At 36.4% G+C, this 20279-nt stretch overlaps 5 protein-coding genes and 1 pseudogene across 6 annotated transcripts; 4 read left to right on the top strand and 2 right to left on the bottom strand.

Moving 5' to 3' along the window:
* On the top strand, positions 3902 to 5918 carry LOC109126534 (annotated as a pseudogene).
* Positions 6059 to 8406, top strand: LOC104715336 (zinc finger BED domain-containing protein DAYSLEEPER-like). Its single transcript, XM_010432750.1, has 3 exons — positions 6059 to 7524; positions 7621 to 7947; positions 8026 to 8406. The coding sequence occupies exons 1-3, from the start codon at positions 6844 to 6846 to the stop codon at positions 8404 to 8406; spliced, it is 1389 nt and encodes a 462-aa protein (XP_010431052.1). The 5' UTR covers positions 6059 to 6843.
* LOC104711118 (transcription factor LUX-like) lies at positions 10058 to 12278 on the bottom strand. 2 transcript variants are annotated; one of them, XR_755208.2, is made up of 2 exons: positions 10969 to 12277; positions 10058 to 10156 (listed from the first exon to the last, which is right to left on the bottom strand). XR_755208.2 is itself a non-coding variant. In XM_010427801.2 (1 exon), exon 1 carries the CDS (start codon positions 12027 to 12029, stop codon positions 11019 to 11021), a length of 1011 nt encoding a protein of 336 aa, XP_010426103.1. In that variant the 5' UTR covers positions 12030 to 12278; the 3' UTR covers positions 10602 to 11018. The 2 variants fall into 2 exon arrangements, 1 of the variants encoding a protein (XP_010426103.1); XM_010427801.2 differs by lacking the exon at positions 10058 to 10156 and having other exon boundaries at positions 10602 to 12278.
* LOC104711117 (protein DCL, chloroplastic-like) lies at positions 12798 to 14493 on the top strand. Its single transcript, XM_010427800.2, has 3 exons — positions 12798 to 13328; positions 13898 to 14012; positions 14239 to 14493. The coding sequence occupies exons 1-3, from the start codon at positions 12997 to 12999 to the stop codon at positions 14407 to 14409; spliced, it is 618 nt and encodes a 205-aa protein (XP_010426102.1). The 5' UTR covers positions 12798 to 12996; the 3' UTR covers positions 14410 to 14493.
* Positions 15214 to 16994, top strand: LOC104711116 (E3 ubiquitin-protein ligase RDUF1). Its single transcript, XM_010427799.2, has one exon. The coding sequence runs from the start codon at positions 15567 to 15569 to the stop codon at positions 16776 to 16778; it is 1212 nt and encodes a 403-aa protein (XP_010426101.1). The 5' UTR covers positions 15214 to 15566; the 3' UTR covers positions 16779 to 16994.
* On the bottom strand, positions 18461 to 19335 carry LOC104711115 (putative protein TPRXL). The gene has a single exon (XM_010427798.1). The coding sequence runs from the start codon at positions 19146 to 19148 to the stop codon at positions 18639 to 18641; it is 510 nt and encodes a 169-aa protein (XP_010426100.1). The 5' UTR covers positions 19149 to 19335; the 3' UTR covers positions 18461 to 18638.

The following is a 20279-nucleotide window of genomic DNA, read 5'->3' as shown; positions in this document are numbered from 1 at the left end:
AAATCTAGAGATCTTAGCTTAGATAAGACATGGTCATGCACTCACCTCTTACAAGAAGATTCTGACCAACAAGAACGAATTCCCTCACTCCTAGCAAGCTTCTTGCTCCTTTCCAGCCTTAGATCTCCCAAGAACAGCAAGGAATCTCACCAATCTCTCTCAAAAGCTCAAGAACACTCTCTCTTTTGTTTTTCTCTCAAAAACGGCGAATACTGACAAAAACACGACCTTGGGTCGTTTTCCCTCTTTTACACTCGATTTAGGGATTCCCTAAACCAACCACGCAAACCGGACAATTAAAATTGAACCGACCAAACCGGCCACAACTGGTGTCGATCGATGCCTCACGAGAAGGTGTCGATCGACACCCCTACCAAAAATACCCAAAAATTGGTTTGCGGGTGTTACATGGGAATTATTCCTTTTGCACTTTTATTTTCTTAGATCTTGTACCTTCTTTTGAAGGAGAAAACACTAGATTCTTCAATTTTGTTGGTTTCATAACTTTCAAAATATTGAGAATTCGAGTTTGATTCCTTCTCCAATATTATAGATCTTTGCTTTATCTTTATATTGATGCAAGTTTCAGTATTTTCTGGGTTTATGACTTTGTTGTTCATCATGTGTTCTTGTGAGTAGTTGTTTAGGATCTTAGGATGGGTTAGGCTAGATTGTGTTTGTGGTTTGTTTGATTTGGTCAAGCTTGATTGTAGTAGATCTCTTCTAGGCTAGATGTTCTTAATGCTGATCATATAACTGAGAGGGTAGGGTTTGATTTCAAACCTCTTAGCATCACACCAATGTCTAAGGAGCATAGATAAGGCTAGATCTAGAGTTTATCATTAGGCTTACTAAGAGATTAGAGGTCTTGTTTGGTATTTGACATATTGCTTAATGTTTGCTTGTGTAGATTCTTTACTTTTTGAGAACAAGTCTAGAAATATATGAGCTTGATTGTTTTTTGCCATGAGAGTGGATTAAACATGTTCTTAGAAACTATTGTCTAGAGATTAGCTCAAGTTGTTTGAGATTTGTTGACCAAGTTAGATAACCACAATCATTAGTCCAGCCCATGAATCCCTCCTCAAGACCTTCCTTGTTTATTGATTTCCTAGCTTAAATCCTGTTGTTTGATCGTTGTTTGATTCGCTTTTGTATTGCTCTGTTTTACTTGCATTGCTCTGTTTTACGTTTCTGTCCAGCTCGACCCTGCACTCGATCTACACTCGATCGAGTGCTTGCTCNTCGCCACACACGGGACACTGACTCAAAAGTCCGCCACTAAGGCCACACACAAGCCCCCTTTAAGGCTCTCCACCGCTAAAATGGACAAATTCTAACTCCCANCTAGTTGCATTTCAGTAGTATTCACTTAGTATTCTGTTCATTACTTGTCTTGCATTAGTCCTTTATTTGCATTATCATAGCTTCTATTTCAGTTCCTGTTTCATCATAGCTTTGATTAGTCTGTTCTCTTTACATTTAGCATCTAGTTCTAGTAGCTTTTACTTTCTGCATTTTACATTTCATCATTAGGTTGTTAGTGACAAACATCCTTCACATTTGGCTTGACTTAGACATAAATGCACATCCTGCTTGCTTGCAAACACTCAGATTGGATTGACACCTCTTATACTACAACTGCATAAGGGGAATTGAAACACTCTGCCTTCCATTCATTTCATATCTAATCATTCCATACATTCATCATCACACCCACAAATAGATGTGTTTCATTACACGTGAGCGACATTTGTTCAAGAGATTTGAAGAGCAGTTTTGCCATAAATTAAAGACACCTAAGCCAAAAAACTTGAGAAAGTATAGGAAGAACAGAAAGTAGGTTAAAGTGAAAGAAGATGGAGGTAAAGTAGGTGTAAGTAAGTTCTAATCTCCCATATTTATATCAGAAACATACTTCTTTGAATAAATCTCAGAGGTACATTCAAAGAAGGTGAGGACCCAAACTCACAAAGCACGGAGATTGTGTAAATTCTTTGGAGATTGAAGTGACACTTATCTGTCAATTTCTTTATTTAAATGAAAGTTACATTAGCTGGTTTGTTGTGCTCTTCAACACACCAAAACAATTGTTAAATTCTGCTAAAGTTTAGTGTTATTAGTTTGCGATTTGTAAAAAGTCATTTAAAATCTTAACAAATTTGAGTTATTGGATTCAGAATTTTATAATGTCATTAAAAGTTTTGTGTTATTCAATTAGAACAAAAGAATCTAAGATTGTTAATGAATTTAATTATTGTGTTACTGATTCATGATTTTATACATTTTCTTTACAAAATAAAGTCATGCAAAGTATCACAAAAATACAGAGATTGTTTGGAACATCCTACTATATTAATTGAAAGTACAAATATGAAACTAACCTTAAAATGTGTAAAAAGTTACATTCAATTGCCATTAGACAAATTTAATTAAGATTAATTAATTAATTAAATAAATATAAGTAATTTAAAATAAAAACGCTGACAGATCAAATATATAAAAAATCTGAAAAAGCAAAAGAAATCTATTCAAATCAAAACTAATTTGAACTTGAAAAAAAATATATATATAACTGCTAATATAATAGAGTTTATTTTCTTCTTTAATTTTACATTGTCATGCCATTGATTTTAAATAATTATTAGTTTTTAAAAAATATTTTCTCTCTCTAATAAATTATAGACGAAAATTACAAAATATTTAAAAAATATATATAAACAAATCAGAATTTTAAAAACTAAGATTTTATATCCAAGAAGTCAATATAATTATTTTGAATAACAAGATTTCAAATATTTTGTTAAAATTTCAAATTATGATTCTCCTATCATCTTTCTTTTATTTTATTTACAAATTGTTTAGAATTTTCATATAATACTTATAATTAAATTTATGCAGATTTTTTTCTTCATATGTTGTGATTTAAACTTTTAGAAACAAATATATATTACTCGATCTGTAAAAATAAAATGTGTGTTTTAATTTTTACACTGGCGGTTTGGTAAAACTAAATTTATATAGCTGATAAAATAATAAATTTTATTTGAACATAATTGTAATATTAAAATTACTACTTCATATGTCACAAAATAATGATGCAAATACAACAAACAAACAATATAAAACTGTAAAATACGTCAAAAATAAAATACTATTATATTCTAAAATAATTAGTATTTAAAAATATATATAGATTTACAGAATAATTAAAAATAAATATTATCTCAAACAAAATAAAAAATACAACAATAACTTTTATTATTCTATTATAATTTTTTTTTAAATGGTGATTTGTGCTTTAAGCACGGGATATTGCCTAGTTTTACAAAATTTGAGAAAACTAATCAACAAAACTATAGAATACTCTCTAGCAATTCTTAAAAAATATATATTTATTTACTATAGGGATTATTGGTTTGAGATTTAAATAGAGTTTTAAAGACTTTAAATGTTATGCAGAATCTGTTGTTATTAGATCAAGATTTTGTTAAAATCTGCTTAAGTTTAGTGTTATTAGTTTGTGATTTGTAAAAAATCATTTAAAATCTTAACAAATTTGAGTTATTGGATTCAGACTTTTATAAAGTCATTAAAAGTTTTGTGTTATTCAATTAGAACAAAAGAATCTAGGATTGTTAATGAATTCAATTACTGAGTTACTCATTCATGATTTTATATATTTTCTTTACAAAATAAAGTCATGCAAAGTATCACAAAAATACAGATATTGTTCGGAATATTTTACAAAATTTTAGAAAACTAATCAACAAAAACTATAGAATATTTTCTAGCAATTTTAATTATCAATTTTATTTATTTATTTTTGATGATTATGTTGAAGTTTTTAAAATTTATTATAAATTAGAATCCAACAAGTGTGAAAAATGGTCACGCACCAATAAGTATATATCAACTCTTTGGACTCTCATGCAATAATTGAGTTAGCTTAGGTGGCTTCCACCAGGAAAAAGGAAACATGCACGTTTTTCTTGTTAAATAAATGTCACTTTCTCTTCCTTTAACTAAACGCCCATGCAAATTAATTTTCAATAATAGTAGTAAGTTGGATCAGTTATTTAAAGATGTTCCGCAATGCAAACCTGAAACGATAGAAAGAGCAAGAGAGTGAGAGAGAGAGAAATAGCCAAATAAGTTAAGCAATGGAGAATAAGGAAGCTGAGAGAAGGGTAGTGTTAGTTCCAGTTCCAGTTCCAGCACAAGGTCATGTAACTCCAATGATGCAACTTGGGAAAGCCCTTTACTCCATTGGTTTCTCGATTACAGTTGTTGAGGGACACTTCAATCAAGTAAGCTCTTCTTCTCAACACTTCCCTGGTTTTCAGTTTGTCACCATCAAAGAAAGCTTACCAGAGTCTGAATTCGAGAAACTTGGACCACTCGAGTTTGGGATGAAGCTCAACAGAACCAGTGAGGCAAGCTTCAAGGACTTTATAGCTCAGTTGTTGCTGCAACAAGGCAATGATATTGCATGTATCATCTACAACGAGTTCATGTACTTCAGTGCAGCAGCAGCTAAGGATTTCAACCTTCCGAGTGTCATCTTCAGCACTACTAGTGCTACAAATTATGCTTCCCGACGTGTACTAAGCGAACTCAATGCCGACAAGTTCTTGGTCGATATGGAAGGTGCCCAAAACCAGCTTAATAACCCATCCCGAAACCATTTGTTTCACTTAACCTTGGTTTGTCTTTTTTTGTAGATCCTGAAATGCAAGACCAGATGGTGATGCAGAGCCGGACTTGACCCCATTAAATTGAAACATTGCAATGGGGCCTCCACATTTTTTGCAAAATTTTTGGTTACAATGAGGCCCCTAAATACTCAAAAAATGTTATTTTTAGTCTATAGTTTTTAGACTATAAAAATTATGACTATAATTCTGTATAATTTGTATGGAACCCCCAAATACTTTGGCCCGGCTCTGTGGTGATGGAAAGTTTGTATCCATTACGATACAAAGACCTACCGGTTTCAGGAATGGGGCCACTAGAACAAGTTCTTGACGTCTGTAGGAAAGTAGCGAACAAAAGAACAGCTTCCGCTGATCAACACGGTGAGCTGTCTAGAGAACTCGTCTCTGTCATGGTCGGAACAAAACATTGGAATTCCGATGTACCCTATAGGCCCTCTTCACATGACATTTTCCCCACCTTCTAGCTTACTTGAAGAGGACAGGAGCTGCATTGAATGGCTGAACAAGCAGAAACCAAAGTCAGTCATTTACATAAGCCTGGGAAGCATATTTGACATGGTCACCAAGGAACTTTTGGAGATGGCTTGGGGGTTGTGTGATAGTAACCAATCTTTTTTATGGGTCATCCGACATGGCTCCGAGTCATTGCCAGAGGAACTCAGTACGGTGGTCTCAGAAAGAGGAGGATATATTGTGAAATGGGTACCGCAGATTAATGTACTTGGACATCCTGTAGTGGGAGGCTTCTGGAGCCACTGTGGATGGAACTCAATACTTGAGAGCATAGCAGAAGGAGTTCCAATGATTTGTAGGCCCTTTCATGGCGAGCAGAAATTGAACGCAATGTATATAGAAAGTGTTTGGAGAATAGGGTTTCAGGTGGAAGGTAGTAAAGTGGATAGAGGAGAGGTTGAGAGAGCTGTGAAAAGGTTGATGGTGGACGATGAAGGAGCCAGGATGCAGGAGAGAGCCCTCGTTCTAAAAGAGAAGCTCAAAGCCTCTATGAAAAGTGGGGGTACCTCATGCAACGCTTTTGATGAGCTTGTCAAGTACTTGAAGACAATGTAAAGATGTTGAACGACATGTATCTATCTATATATACATTCTGGATTCTACCTTTTTATTTGTACTTATTTAAACTTCTATTTTGCAATGTTGGTCCCTAAATAATTATCTATATATACATTTTTGAAGTACATTTTGGGTTCTACCTTTTTATTTGTACTTATTTAAACTTCTATTTTGCAATGTTGGTCCCTAAATAATTAAAAAAAAAAACTCAATTAAGACAATTAGAGAAATCAACCACAACTATTAAATTCTATTACCAAAATCTCTCAAACTCAGATTACTATATTCTCTCCAAATCTGAATTATACAACCGATTAGCAGCCTATTTCTTAAATCTAATGCATAATTAATACCCTGTTAAATTCATATTTTCCAAACAAATACATAACCTTACCACCAAGACAAACATTTAATTCTCTAAATATCTTCTTTGGAAAGTAAATCTTAGAATGTGTTAACATTTTAATAATAAATAAATGTTAACATTTTACAGTAAAATCGACAGAATGTGTTAACATCTCAATCACAGTTGTTCAAACCAAGTTCAATCACTTAATCCCTTCAGATGACTTCACTGATATTCAGTTTGTCACTATCCCAGAAAGCTTACCGGAGTCTGCTTTGAAGGATCTCGGAGCACTACGGTTTCTGCTTAAGCTCAACAAATAGTGTCAGGTAAGCTTCAAGAACTCTTTTGTGTCAGTTGCTGCTGCAACAAAGTAACGAGATCTCATGTGTTATCTACGATGTACTTTGCTGAAGCTGCAGCCAAGGAATTTAAGCTTCCAACTGTCATTTTCAGCACAACACGTGCCACGGCTTTTGCTTGTCGCTCCGTATTTGACAAACTCTATGCGAACAACGACCTGGCTGATTTGGAAAGGAACCCTAAAATTCTCTGTTTCGGGTTTTCCTAGTCTCTATACTGTTGTATCACAATGGTTTTGACCTTTCCGCAGAACCCAAAGGATAACAGGATGAGCTAGTTCCAGAGTTTCATCCTCTGAGATATAAAGACTTTCCGGTTTCACGATTTGCATCACTAGAAAGCACAATGGAGTTGTATAGGAATTCAGTTGACAAACGTACAGCTTCCACTGTGATAATCAACACATCAAGCTGTCTAGAGAGCTCATCTCTATCGTTTCTGCAACAACAGCTAGAAATTCCAGTATATCCTATAGGCCCTCTTCACATGGTAGCCTCAGCTACTACAAGTCTGCTTGAAGAGAACAATAGCTGTATCGAATGGTTGAACAAACACAAGGTAAACTCGGTGATATACATAAGCTTAGGAAGCTTAGAGGTGATGGAAACTGCTTTGGGATTAGTTGCTAGCAATCAACACTTCTTATGGGTGATCCGACCAGGGTCGATACATGGTTCAGAATGGACAGAGTCTTTGCCTGAAGAGTTTAGTAAGACGGTCTCGAATGAGACTAGACAACAATCCTTTCAAACCTGTGTGGAAACAATGGGAATTGAAGCTAAGGGTGATCTACTTTTAGATGTTTCAACTAGGTGGAACTCAACTCACCTTATGCTCTCAAGAGCAATCATCTATAAGGAAGCCCTTCGGCATCTTGCAGAGATTGATACAAGTTATCAATCTTTCCCTTCTGATGTTGAGTGGACAAGAGCAGAGTTGATCTATGAGCTGTTGACCCCATTTGCAGAGATGACGAATCTGATCTCTGGTTCATCTTATCCAACTGCCAATTTGTATTTCAATCAGGTATGATCGACATAATAACTTTGATTTGTCATTGGTTTATGTATTAACTTTGATTTCGGTATTCAAAATATTAACTTTGATTTGTCATTGGTTTAGGTATGGAAAATTGAAACTTGGCTGAAAGCTCAAGAGTACTCTTATGACGATGTGATTTGTGAGATGGTGAAAGAGATGAAGGAGAAATTTGACAAGTATTGGGAGGATTACAGTGACGTACTTGCTTTAGCTGCTGTCTTTGATCCTAGATTGAAGTTTACTTATATAGAGTACTGCTTCAATACTCTTGATGCGTCAACTAGTAAAGCAAGGGTGGATCACTTGCGTAAGAAGCTGAAGAAGCTTTTTGATGTTTATAAGAAGAACCCGACAAAAACAGCAGCTGGAAGTTCAAAGTCAAACACAACAGTTGGTGCTGGATATGATGTAAGTATTCTGTTCAAATTACTTTGTTTTTGTATCGATTGTGTTTTGAGCTGTTTCAGTTTTGAATCATAATTTCAGGGCTTTTATGCTTACATCTCCCAAACAATTGGTGCTAATGGTAAGTCAGCATTAGACAAGTACTTGGATGAACCGGTTTTGGACATGATAGCATTTAAGAGCTTGGATATTTTGAAGTATTGGAAGGACAATGCAAACCGTTTTCAAGAACTGTCTTCTATGGCTTGTGACATCCTTAGCATCCCTATTACAATCGTAGCTGCAGAATCATCATTCAGCATTGGAAGCCGAGTTTTAAGTAAGTATCGGAGTTCACTCCTTCCTTCTAATGTCCAAGCTCTAATTTGCGCTAGAAATTGGCTTAGAGGTTTTGAAGAGATTGTTGATCCATTCGAAGAAGGCAAAGAAGGACAAGGAGAAGGAGAAGGAGAAGGAGTTTGAAATATGTGTGTCATTGTGTTTGCTTTATTGCTTTTGGATGTTGATCATTGTGTTTTGGATGTTTATCATTGTGTTTTGGATGTTTATCATTGTGTTTTGGATGTTGATCATTGTGTTTGGATGTTTATCATTGTGTTTGGATGTTTATCATTGCTTTTGGATCCATCTTTTATGTTTTATGTTTATGTTCTAAGCTAATTACACAATTTTTTCTCATTTTACAAAATCTGTTATATTTTTGTCCAATGGACACCCATGGAAAGCCCATAAAAAAATGGGCATAAGTGGGCATGGTCGTTAATGGACCGGACGTTAATGGACACGGACACCTATTTGTCCAAAATAAAAGTGGACAATATTGGACGGGTCAAAATGGACGTGGACGCCCATTTTGACAGCTCTAGATAGAGGTTACATTGTGAAATGGGCTCCACAGAAGAAAGTACTTGCTCATCCCGCAATAGGAGGATTTTGGAGCCATTGTGGATGGAACTCAACACTAGAAAGCATCAGCGAAGGAGTTCCCATGATCTGCTGGCCATCTACGAGTGATCAAAAGGTGAACGCGAGATACTTGGAGTGTGTTTGGAAAATTGGGATTCAAGTGGAGGGTGAGCTAGACAGAGGAGTGGTCTAGAGAGCTGTGAAGAGATTAATGGTGGACGAAGAAGGAGAGGATATGAGGAAGATAGCTGTCAGTTTGAAAGAGCAGCTTAGAGCCTATGTTATAAGTGGAGGTTCATCACAGAGCTCGCTAGAAGAGCTTGTACACTTGATGAGGACTCTGTGAAGCAAATTAGAAATTAGTCTCTGTTTTACTTCACCATATCTGCCACTGAACACATAACGTTAAAATGTAATATGTTGAAGAGAATAATTACTTGTGTGGATATATTAAGTAATAAATGCACCTTTCTGTTCTAGAAGAATCTTGCTACTATATAAGAAATAAATCAAAGGGGTGGCAAAAGTGATATGAGGATAAGGTTCGTCACTAAATGTATGATGTTCTGAGAATCTTATATAAGTGATAAATAGATTACGATCTTATATTGGAGACGAAGAAAGCTTAAAATATTTATCTAAACCTCGAACTAGAACCCTACGTGGCTAAAACCAATATAACACTATGTCAGCAAGAAAAACAGAAAGAAAAAAAAAGAAGGCTTTTGCTTTTGTTGGAATGTCACTTTCTACTTTTTGGTTGGAACTTTCATTGGTTTGTGGCTCTCCAATCAATCGTAAGGTTATCAGTAAAGAGAAAAGGTCGTCATATGAATATGATTGTATTAAAAATGGCCTCTTTAGAAACATTTGATTGGTTTATAAAAATTTAAAGTAAATAAAAAGTAAAAAGATTGTGTCTGACGCCACCTCAAAGAAATAAACAATTAACAACAATGCGAACCAGATGCGCTCTTTCAATTATCTTTACAAGAAGCCTACAGAAAAAGGGAGTTACCTNGAAAGAGGAGAAAAGATTCGGTGGTGAGTAATGTACATTACTGACACGCAATGGCGTTCTCTGAGCCGTTGGATTGTTTGTTTTAGATATTTTTAGAAGCATCTAAAGATCAATCTAACGGCACAGATTTGGCAGCAATTTTTGGAAAAATGAAAATAATTATTGTGGAAAAGCCGAGAGAATCTNACATGTTTGTTCGATCTCTCCTTAGGGTGGAAAACTCGACGTAAGATAAGAAATTTTTGAAGATGTGACAAAGTGGAAAAAGTACGAGAAGCCAAAAACCTGTACCAACAATCAAATATGATCAAGCCCTGTAAAGACGTAGATAACTTCGAAAAGTATAACTTATACCTACCTGAAGACATGGAATTTAACTGAGGGAAAACATACGAGAGATAACGATTCTGTGATTGGAAATAAACTTAACTATTTTGTAGTTGAAAGCAGATAAATAAATGCTCATTCTACCTAGAAGCTGGTAATATCTTTGTCTATATCGAAAAAAAATCATCATAAGACTTTCCCAATGAGGAATACCAAAACAAAATAAACATGGAAGTTTGAAACTATCACACTTTAGTAACTATCTTTCTATAAGCAAAGAATAAAAGTACGCTTGTGCAGCAACAACAATATCAAGCCACATTACACATATCGCTCTCTTGGGTTTAGAGCATATCTCATGCACAGGCATTCAGTGTTTAGTTACTTAATTCTGAAGAGTGAATTAAATACACAAAATTCTCAAGAAACAATCTGCAGAACAAGTTTATAATTCCATAGATGAATCAAACCTGATCTGGATTTACATTAGGTCTCAAGTCACATGAGAGCAATTTGAATACTACTTCTCAAGAACAGGTTCAACTAAGTACGAGACTCTTACAATCAAATTCTACTCAGTTGATGATGTTAAAACTTAAAACCACCAAACAAAGTGATTAAAAAAAGCCTTTAAGACTTTTATTGTATACCATTAATAGTTAAAAAAAAAAACACAGAAACTTGATGAAATTTCGATCAAATCTTGTAAGAATCCAACTGTACTCAACAGACACTATTTATCAGAGTAACACGAGCAAAAACAAGCTCACCTATCTCTTCTTCCCCACATTGAATCCATCTTCTTGTAGACTCAGTTTTTTTAATTCTCATTCGCGCTACCACCACCAACAGAAGGATAAGAAGCCATGGATCCAAACTTATTCTGTTGCATCATATAAGGATTTGATTCAAACGCACCAGATCCACCACCACCACCAGCTCCATGATGATGATGATGATGGTAAGGATCATGACCTTGATTTTGATGATGATACCCTTGCATACCCATATGATGTGCATAAACTGGCATCTGCATCATCGGCTGCCCTCCATACGGTACCGGAATTGGCACTCTAACATGGCCGGCCGATCCATTTCCCTGACCATTACCATTACCGTTACCGCCACCGATGTCTTGAAAGCTCTGTGGAGGCACAGGTGTTGAAGAGAAGAGCTTATCGGAAGCAGAGGGACCTTCGTTAGTCAATCCCTGCATCCGTTTAAGGTAAAGCCTATACTTCTGGAGATGAGACGCAACGTTCTCTCGAGTTAGCCCTTCTACGTTCATCAGCTGCATGATCGTCTTCGGAACCGCGTTTTTGATCCCTAAGTGAGCCACAACATCAACGAATCTCTTGTGCAGCTGCGGCGTCCACACTAAACGCGGTCGTTTCAGTGTTTTCCCAGATAGATCTTCAGTTCCTGAATCTCCTTCCTCCGCCACCATCGCTGTATCCGGATCCACACCGCCACCGCCGTCTCCATCTCCGTCCGATGTCTTCTGTTTCTTAGAATCCGATCCAGGACTACTCGATCCGACTCGATCTTCCTCCTCCTCCACCGCGTTGCTGTTATTGTTCGACGAAGATGTGTTGGGACCTGAAGATCCGCTTCGTAGAGACGAGAGCGTCGTCTCCGATGCGCGATTCACATCCTGAACCGTACGGCTCCGCTCCGGTGTGATACTAAACGCCATCGCCAGATTCGCCGGAATCAAAGAGTAAGAAAGCGATGCTAAATCCTCGTCGCTTGGTAATCCCATTTCCCATTCAAGAACTCTATCTCCGTCGCCGGAAACATCGTAATCGCTCATCCTCACTTCTTCTCCCATTTTTTTTTTTTTTTACTTTCTAATTTCTCGAAATTCAGGTAGAGATTAGCTCAGATTCGTCGGAGATAAAAGCTAAGGATAGATATTTCGTGGAGAAGTTTGGTTTGTGAAGACGACGGACGATGAGAAGAAAAAATATTCAAAAGAGAGAAATAAAAATATCTTTTTAGTGGAAAAAAAAGAAAGCAAAAAGATAAGTGAAAAAGCGTAATATCTAATTCCAAATCGGCCTTTGTGTTAGTGCCAGCGTGGACGAGTTAACAAGATATTTTAGATCTTCTAATAAATCTCTCTACAACCGAACATTTGACACGTGTATTACAATCGACGAATCTCTTCACGACACGTCTTGAGTTCACGTTCTGTAACAGTAATCGCGTTGTAGGTGATTAGTTACTAAGGAAATTACCAAATTAGGCACAAAGGAGGAGTCACGTGGATTGAGAAGGACCAAGTCAGCTATCTTCGTGGGTATTTTTTAGTAATTTACTAAACGACTTAGCAAGTTGCATTTGTGGGGCGAAGGAGAGAAAAGTGGGCAAAGCCCGGTGGGTTCGGCCAGCTGGAGAGTGGAAAGAGGAGAAAAGATTCGGTGGTGAGTAATGTACATTACTGACACGCAATGGCGTTCTCTGAGCCGTTGGATTGTTTGTTTTAGATATTTTTAGAAGCATCTAAAGATCAATCTAACGGCACAGATTTGGCAGCAATTTTTGGAAAAATGAAAATAATTATTGTGGAAAAGCCGAGAGAATCTCTTTCGTCAGATGGTTTAGCCACTCTCTTGGTTTCTTTAACGTCACGGGTTCGATTCTGAACTCCGTAACCTGAGACAGAAATCTGAACGAAACGTTATCTTCTTCCCAAATTTCTGATTTTTTGAGATTCTCTCCAACTCATCTGTGACTTGTACAGATTAGGTCCTTAGGAATTTAACTCGTTATTGTTCTCTCCTTGATTGTGGTCGATGACCTCGCTACTCCTTCTCAGAAGTCTTCCGCTACTCCGTAACGGTTTTTTAAACAACCGTCATCAAGTCGGTATCGTAGCTGGTGGATTCCTCTCTCAGCGTCAGCGTTTATGGTGTTCGCTTGCTGATAAACCACAGTTTTACGGGGATAATGGCGACTCTGCGGCGGAGCGATCCGGTGCGGCTATGAATACGGCGTCACCGGTTGTTGATGACAGCTGGCGTTTTGAAGATCCTGATTATCGGAAATGGAAGAATCTAGAGGCGGAGATACTTCGAGATATCGAACCTATTTCTCTTCTCGCTAAAGAAATTCTTCATTCCGATAGGTAAATTCGAATTTCACGGTCTATTTTGTGGAGTTGTAGTTGTGTTAAAGTTAGAACTGAATCTTCAAACAGTAGTGTCAATGTTTATAATTACAATTCCAATCGAAGTTTAGGTTGTGGTTAATCCCTGATTGTTCTTAAAGTACTTGGAATGTATTCTACAGTAGTTGTTCCATGTTTGGATTAATCCTGAAGGTATATAATTATATATGCTCATAGATTCTTCCAATATACTTGATGAACATGGGGACACTATTTAGTCTTTGATGTGAACGAATCCAAATCATGACCTGAGGTAACCAAACTGCTGTGTGAAGAGGCCAAACTAATTGTACAGAAGTTTCCCCTGTTATCGTTATTAACTTATTATTTGCTTGGGAGCTTGATCGGATTATAATGTTCACTGCAGAATTAATGATAGATGCTCTTGTATCTTCAGTATACTGGAACCATAACTGTTGTGTAGTGAACTGTTGAGATTTGAAGCTAGCTGCAGTGCGTATTTGCCCTTTTGTATAGATTAGTAGTATTACAGTCCGAGTGAACTGCTTTCCTTATTTGATAAACAGGTATTTTGATGGAGAACGGTTAGAATTTGAGGATGAGAAGGTTATAATAGAAAAGCTTCTTGCTTATCACCCCTACTCGAAAGATAAAATTGGCTGTGGTCTTGATTTTATAATGGTACGTAAGGAACCGATCTTTCTTTTTCTTTAAGCTCTACGCATAAAGAGTTATCCGGAGTTATTGTGCATATTCTTGGACCACCATGAGAGATAGATATGATTCGCATACATTCTTTATCTAAAATTGTGAGAGAAATACATGTTTATATCCATCCACAACTCTTCATTGCTTTTTTTGTCTGTGCTTGGGAATTCTTATGAGTGGGGCTACTTGTTAATGGCAGGTTGATCGGCATCCTCAATTCAGGCACTCGAGGTGCCTCTTTGTTGTCAGAACAGATGGTGGATGGATAGATTTCTCGTACCAGAAGTGTCTTCGAGCCTATGTCCGAGATAGGTACCCGTCACACGCTGAGAGGTTTATTCGTGAACATTTTAAACGTGCTAGTAGCTAAAGTCTGTAATACCGTCCCTCTCTTCATCACACAGCAACTTCTCATATAAATTTTGCTGAAATCACACACACAATCAGCTCTAAAGCATTGTTGTACAAAATTTATAATTGCTCAAATCTATTGGAAAGGCCTGAATCAGTTAAGAAAATAACAGAATAGTAGTAGTTAATTGGTTCAGAACATTTCTAGATACTTAAATCTCCAGTCTTTGGAGAAAGAAATATTTGAATATTGTAAAATCTTTTTTTTTTTTTTAATCACAAACTCTTGCCGCAATTCGAAGTAAAAATATTCAAAGTCAAATAAACTAGTTCAGACAAAAGCCCAAGATGGACAACCTCAAAAAGAAACCCAAACCAGTTATACGCCTTTGTGTGTCCAAAGTCCAAACGTTGAGTCAGCCATAAGAGACGAATCTACCTTATTCCAACCCATAATTGACTCCATATTTATATATGCAACTCATAATAAAGTCATGTTTTGGTTAACAAACTAGCATTTAGTTGACAAAATAAAAAGCTAAACCAAAAAAACAATTTAGTCCAGCTGTTATAGTATTTACTATTTACCTAAGAAAAAAATTCAATATTATGTTGATGATCAAGATGATAATAATATACAAGAACTGCACAATCACATGATTTCCAATATTCAAAGATACTTTTATATATTTCCACATCAAGACAAACACAGACAGATCTTTTACCTTCTCTTTTTTCTTTTTATTTTTTTTTTGGTTCAAAATAGATCTTTTACCTTCTAAAACCAAAATATCTCTATACAAAATTACAAAATAAAACATACTTACCCCCAATAACGACGACGTTTAGTAACTTACCAAGAAAGAAACAAAAGGTGGGCCACACGCTGATTCTTCTGAAACTTCTTCGAAGGAAACACAGATTTCACATTTGGGTCAAATCTTTCGCACACGTCAATGACGCTCTTCACTACAAAAACACACACCGTTAATAACTCCGTCATCATCTCCCCCTAGTCAAAAACACTGTCACGTGTTATCACCGTCTAAATCTAACACCGTTAACACTAAACAAAACAACGCTATATAAACCAAAAACTTTTTTCTTCTTTCCTCTCTCATTAAACTTCAGATCCTTTTCACCAGCAACACAAGTTTCTTCCCCCTTTTTCAAAAGATGATGCCAAATTCTAGATCGGCGACTATAACTCCGGCGACCGAACCAACAACCACCACCACAACGACGGTTACGACGTCGTACTGGTGTTACAGTTGTACGCGATTCATCAGCGTTTGGGAAGACCAAGACGCGAACGCTGGAGTCTTATGTCCTTATTGCAACGGTGGATTCATCGAAGAGATCGAAGATTCTTCTTCTAATAATTCTTCCGTTGCGGCGATTCCGGCGACGACGACGAATCAGGAAGTTAGATCGGTTGGAGATAGTCATAGATCTGTAATTAGACGCCGTAGATCCAATCGTCGGACGTCGTTTAATCCGGTTATTGTTTTGCACGGAGGAGGAGGAGCTGGTGAGAGAGTTGAGAACGAAGAAGGAGACGGAGCTGCTAGAGAACGACGCGCTTATGAGTTTTATTACGATGATGGATCTGGTTCAGGTCTTAGACCTCTTCCTGATTCTGTTTCCGAGATCTTGATGGGATCTGGATTTGAAAGGTTGCTTGAACAATTGAGTCAGATCGAAGCGTCTGGTAACGGAATCGGTAGATCTGGGAACCCGCCGGCGTCGAAATCGGCGATTGAGTCTTTACCTAGAGTCGAGATCTCAGATTGTCATATGAAAGCGGAAGCTAATTGCGCCGTGTGCACGGAGGTCTTCGAAGCAGGTGTCGAAGGTCGTGAGATGCCGTGTAAACACATTTTTCACGGTGATTGTATCGTTCCATGGCTCTCGATTCGGAACTCGTGTCCCGTTTGTAGATTCGAGTTACCTTCGGATCCGATTCAACGGAGTAACGAGGAAGAAAACGCTGTGGGGATGACGATTTGGAGATTACCGGGAGGTGGTTTCGCTGTTGGGAGGTTTAACGCGGCGATGAGAGAAGGAGAGAGGGTTTTGCCTGTGGTGTTGACGGAGATGGATGGTGGTGGACTTGGTAGTAATGAAGGACCGAGACGTATCTCGTGGGTTAGAGCACATGAGACACCGGAGATGAGTAGAAACGGTGGGAGTTCAGGTAATGGTGGTAGATTGAGAAGAGCTGTTCGTGGAATGGTTTCGTTTATGAGAAGAGTGAGACCAAATCGTGGCTCTTCTTCTTCCTCTTCTTCTCATTCGAATGCGAATTCGAATCTTATTGATTTGGATAGTGATGGTGAAACTAGAGTAATGAATCGATCGACTTCGTTGATCAGAAGATTTTTCTGATTAGGTGAAAAAAAGAAAACAAAAGTTCATTTTTTGGTTTGTTGATTCAACAATGTATGTATATATATTTATTCAGATTGGGAAATCTCGTGTTACAATCAGATTTTATGGGAAACAAATTTCTAAGTAGTAGTATTGGTTTGCCTTTTGTTTTGGACCAAATTCTTAAAACATTTTTTTTTCATTGGATTCTGAGAAAGTGAAAGGATTGTGTTTGTTTTGTGTTCCTCGGATGGTGAGACATGACATGAATGCACGGTTGTGAAATTGATTGTTTAAAGTTACCAAATTCGAATTCAAATTCATTGTGCGAGTCAGTAGTTTCATTTTCGGGCAAATCGGGTAATAATAATGATCTCTACAAACATCAATTCCATCAGACTAGATTGAGTTACGTGGATACAACAAATTTCTCAAGAAAAAAAAAAAAAAAAAAAAAACTTTCCCGATTTAACACATAATCCTTACATTTGTTTATTTTTGTTGTTGAACGGGATATGTATGGCATTCGTCATGACTTACATCATCAAGCTGATGATTTAAATTATTGTAACATTTAATTTGACAAAGATAAACGAATGGATAGACTTCATTCATAGACAAGGTCTTATAAATAATATCTTTTTTTTTTTTTGTCTTGTGACAAAAACAATGTGTGAAAGGTTCTCATCTACTCTAAATGGGTGGTCCTATAATTGTTGGAACTAATAATAAAAGTCAAGAAGTTTTGTGTTAGATATTTTTGTAACAGTAAGTCCTTGTAAATATGTGTAACCAAAGAGATCTAGATGCTTGAATGTGAAGTAATGGTAGTGGAGCTACGAGGAGTTGAGCGGACCACTTGTTCTCTATTTTACATTCTTTTTTGAAGTAACGTACTATTTCATTTTTTTTTTCTCCTCCACTAAGGAAAGTTATTTGTATACATGCGGTCCAATAGTTTTAAACTAGATTCGGAAATTTATAAACCGATTATAAGTATCACTGTGTGGTCCTGCGGAGGCATATAAAACAGTAAACATAACTCTGCTAGTTGCAACAGAAACAATGTAAATGTCGTTAATGCAAGAAAAGGTGGTGTAGAACCAAAGTTGTTATTGCTGGCCCAATATTCAATAAGGACTCAAAAGCCAAATTGCTCCAACGAAAATGCTTTAATTTCCTCATTTCAATGAGAGACACTTCACAAAAACTTCATTCCTATATGGAGAGACTTTCTAAAGAACACGGTGATTCCACAGGAGATTTTACTATCATATTCTTAATTAAAAGGAATGTGCAATCTCTAAGTTAACGGAGGATGCATTGGATATTCCCTCTATGTTATCCGGTTTCGAGGATCACGCTTCTAAATCACTTGCTAAGGACGTTGACGGGCCTAGTATTTGTTACTTCTCTTAGGACCATTATTCGAATAACGGTGGTACTAGAGTCTCATTGTGGGAGCGGCATTGGCTTTTGGACCACGAGTTTTCTACCTCGCCCTACTTGTGAATCTGTGATCTATCTATCTATCCCACAAATTGGTGATCATGTATCCAATACCCGGCAAAAGTAAACGCAATACAAAAACACATTCTGTAAATTCATGTCAAAGTAACAATTGAATCTAACTTTATCTAAAAACAGAATACTCTAAAAGTTCATAACACTCACTTAGAACTATAAAAATACTCCGCAACCCATTCGGTTGCTTTTCTTTACAATCAAGTTCATTTATAAGTGTTTGAAGTTAATCGGTGGACAATGTATATAGTGAATATAAAAGAACTTCAACATATATATGGCAACCCATATATGTATTCTTTTTTGCTTCCACAAAGATTTTTCTTCTATGTCTGGATCCAATGCAAATGACTCTCAAGAATGTTTGTGCCAGCAAACGAGCATGAAAACGCAGCGTTTGATTATGTAGAACCGGGACTTATGCTCTTTCGCCACTTTCAAGCATTTTCGCGTCACCGAAGCTCCTTTATGAGACAAGCTTCTAGAGAGATCTAAAGAAGACTTGGAAGAGAAATGATCAGCTGAAGATTTCGTGGAACAGCTTCTAGACATGAGCAAAGACTTCGAATCTTTGGGCTTTGCTGAGAAACTCCGTCTGAAAACGGGCTCCGAAGAACAAGAAGACGACGAAGACGAAGGTTTAGTTGAGAAGCTTCTCATGAAATGGGATTTGGATGATGAAGGATGAGAAGATGAAGCTTTTGTTGAGAAGCTTCTTGTGAAAATGGGGTTTGAAGAAGAAGGAGAAGATGAATCTTTGGTTGAGAAGCTTCTTGTGAAAAAGGGTTTTGAAGAAGAAGAGAAATGAGTATTTTGAAAGATGGAGTCTTTCTTTGTATGGTTCCATAGCTTTTCGACATCCATGAATCAACAATGTGCTTCCTTCTATTGATCCGAACGTTTCTATATATGCGTAGTGTGCGTGGAGAGAGAGAGAGAGAGAGAGATAGTTTAGAACAAAAATGAGTTCAAGAGTCGATCATATCTATATATATACATGATGTATATATAATAGGGTCTACATGACTACATCCTTTGCATGGATGCGGCATAAATGTGGTTGCATATGGGAATCGAATCTAAGGAAAAAATCAATGTTTAAATCATTTTGTCTATTGAAGTGAACAAATATAAATTACGCATATAATATTATTGTCAAAAACATATTTTTGAGCTAAACGCAAGTGTTTTTTTTGTTTTGAATAACTTTTACATGTATACCTCTAGATTAGGTTAAATTTTAACTTGAATATGTGTGATATCCGGATGCAATAATCTTTAGTGATGATCATATACATAAATGGGTGTAAAACTAACTAGGTATATATGAAGTATTTTGAATTTACTAAAAGGTAGTTTTATATTTGCATAGATGATAGTATCATTGAGATTTATTTATTTATCTATATACGTATAAACTTAGTTAAGAAGATTCCAGCAAAAAAACTACATATAAAAAACGTTTGGCAGTCAACGAGTGTATAACTTTGACCGCATTTATAAATGTTATTTCACTGTCTGTGTCTGTCGAGTTTTAATTATTTTCTAGTAATCTGTCGGGTAGTGATCGAACGTAACATGATTACGTGAATATTCGATTAATAAATTTCCAACACAGTAATTTTTAGCAACTTTTATTAATCCATCTAAAACTAAATATAAAATGATCAAATTAATGTAGAGTGAACTTATAATTCACTTATTTGTTAGAGTAGTTAGTTTTGTTCTTGTTCTTCAACAACTTACCTACTTAAGATGACTCGAAATATAACATTTTAATAATTCACATGTTAGACACTTAAACTGAACGTTAGTTACAAGAGACATGTTTCTCTTTACATTGAATTCCCTATTTTTGACACATTACTACATGTGTTTTTTTTCCTTCTCTCTTAAAACTGTCACATGCGAAACAGGGCAAAATACGGAAGGATCCATATGAACATTGTGGTCGATGGTCATCTAACATTATTAAGTTGGATCGTAGATATATGT

The sequence above is a fragment of the Camelina sativa genome, chromosome 9 (assembly GCF_000633955.1).
Source record: "Camelina sativa cultivar DH55 chromosome 9, Cs, whole genome shotgun sequence".
Lineage (NCBI taxonomy): Eukaryota > Viridiplantae > Streptophyta > Magnoliopsida > Brassicales > Brassicaceae > Camelina > Camelina sativa.
The sequence above is the reverse complement of the archived record's forward strand: the minus strand, read 5'-3'. Positions and strand labels throughout refer to the sequence as shown.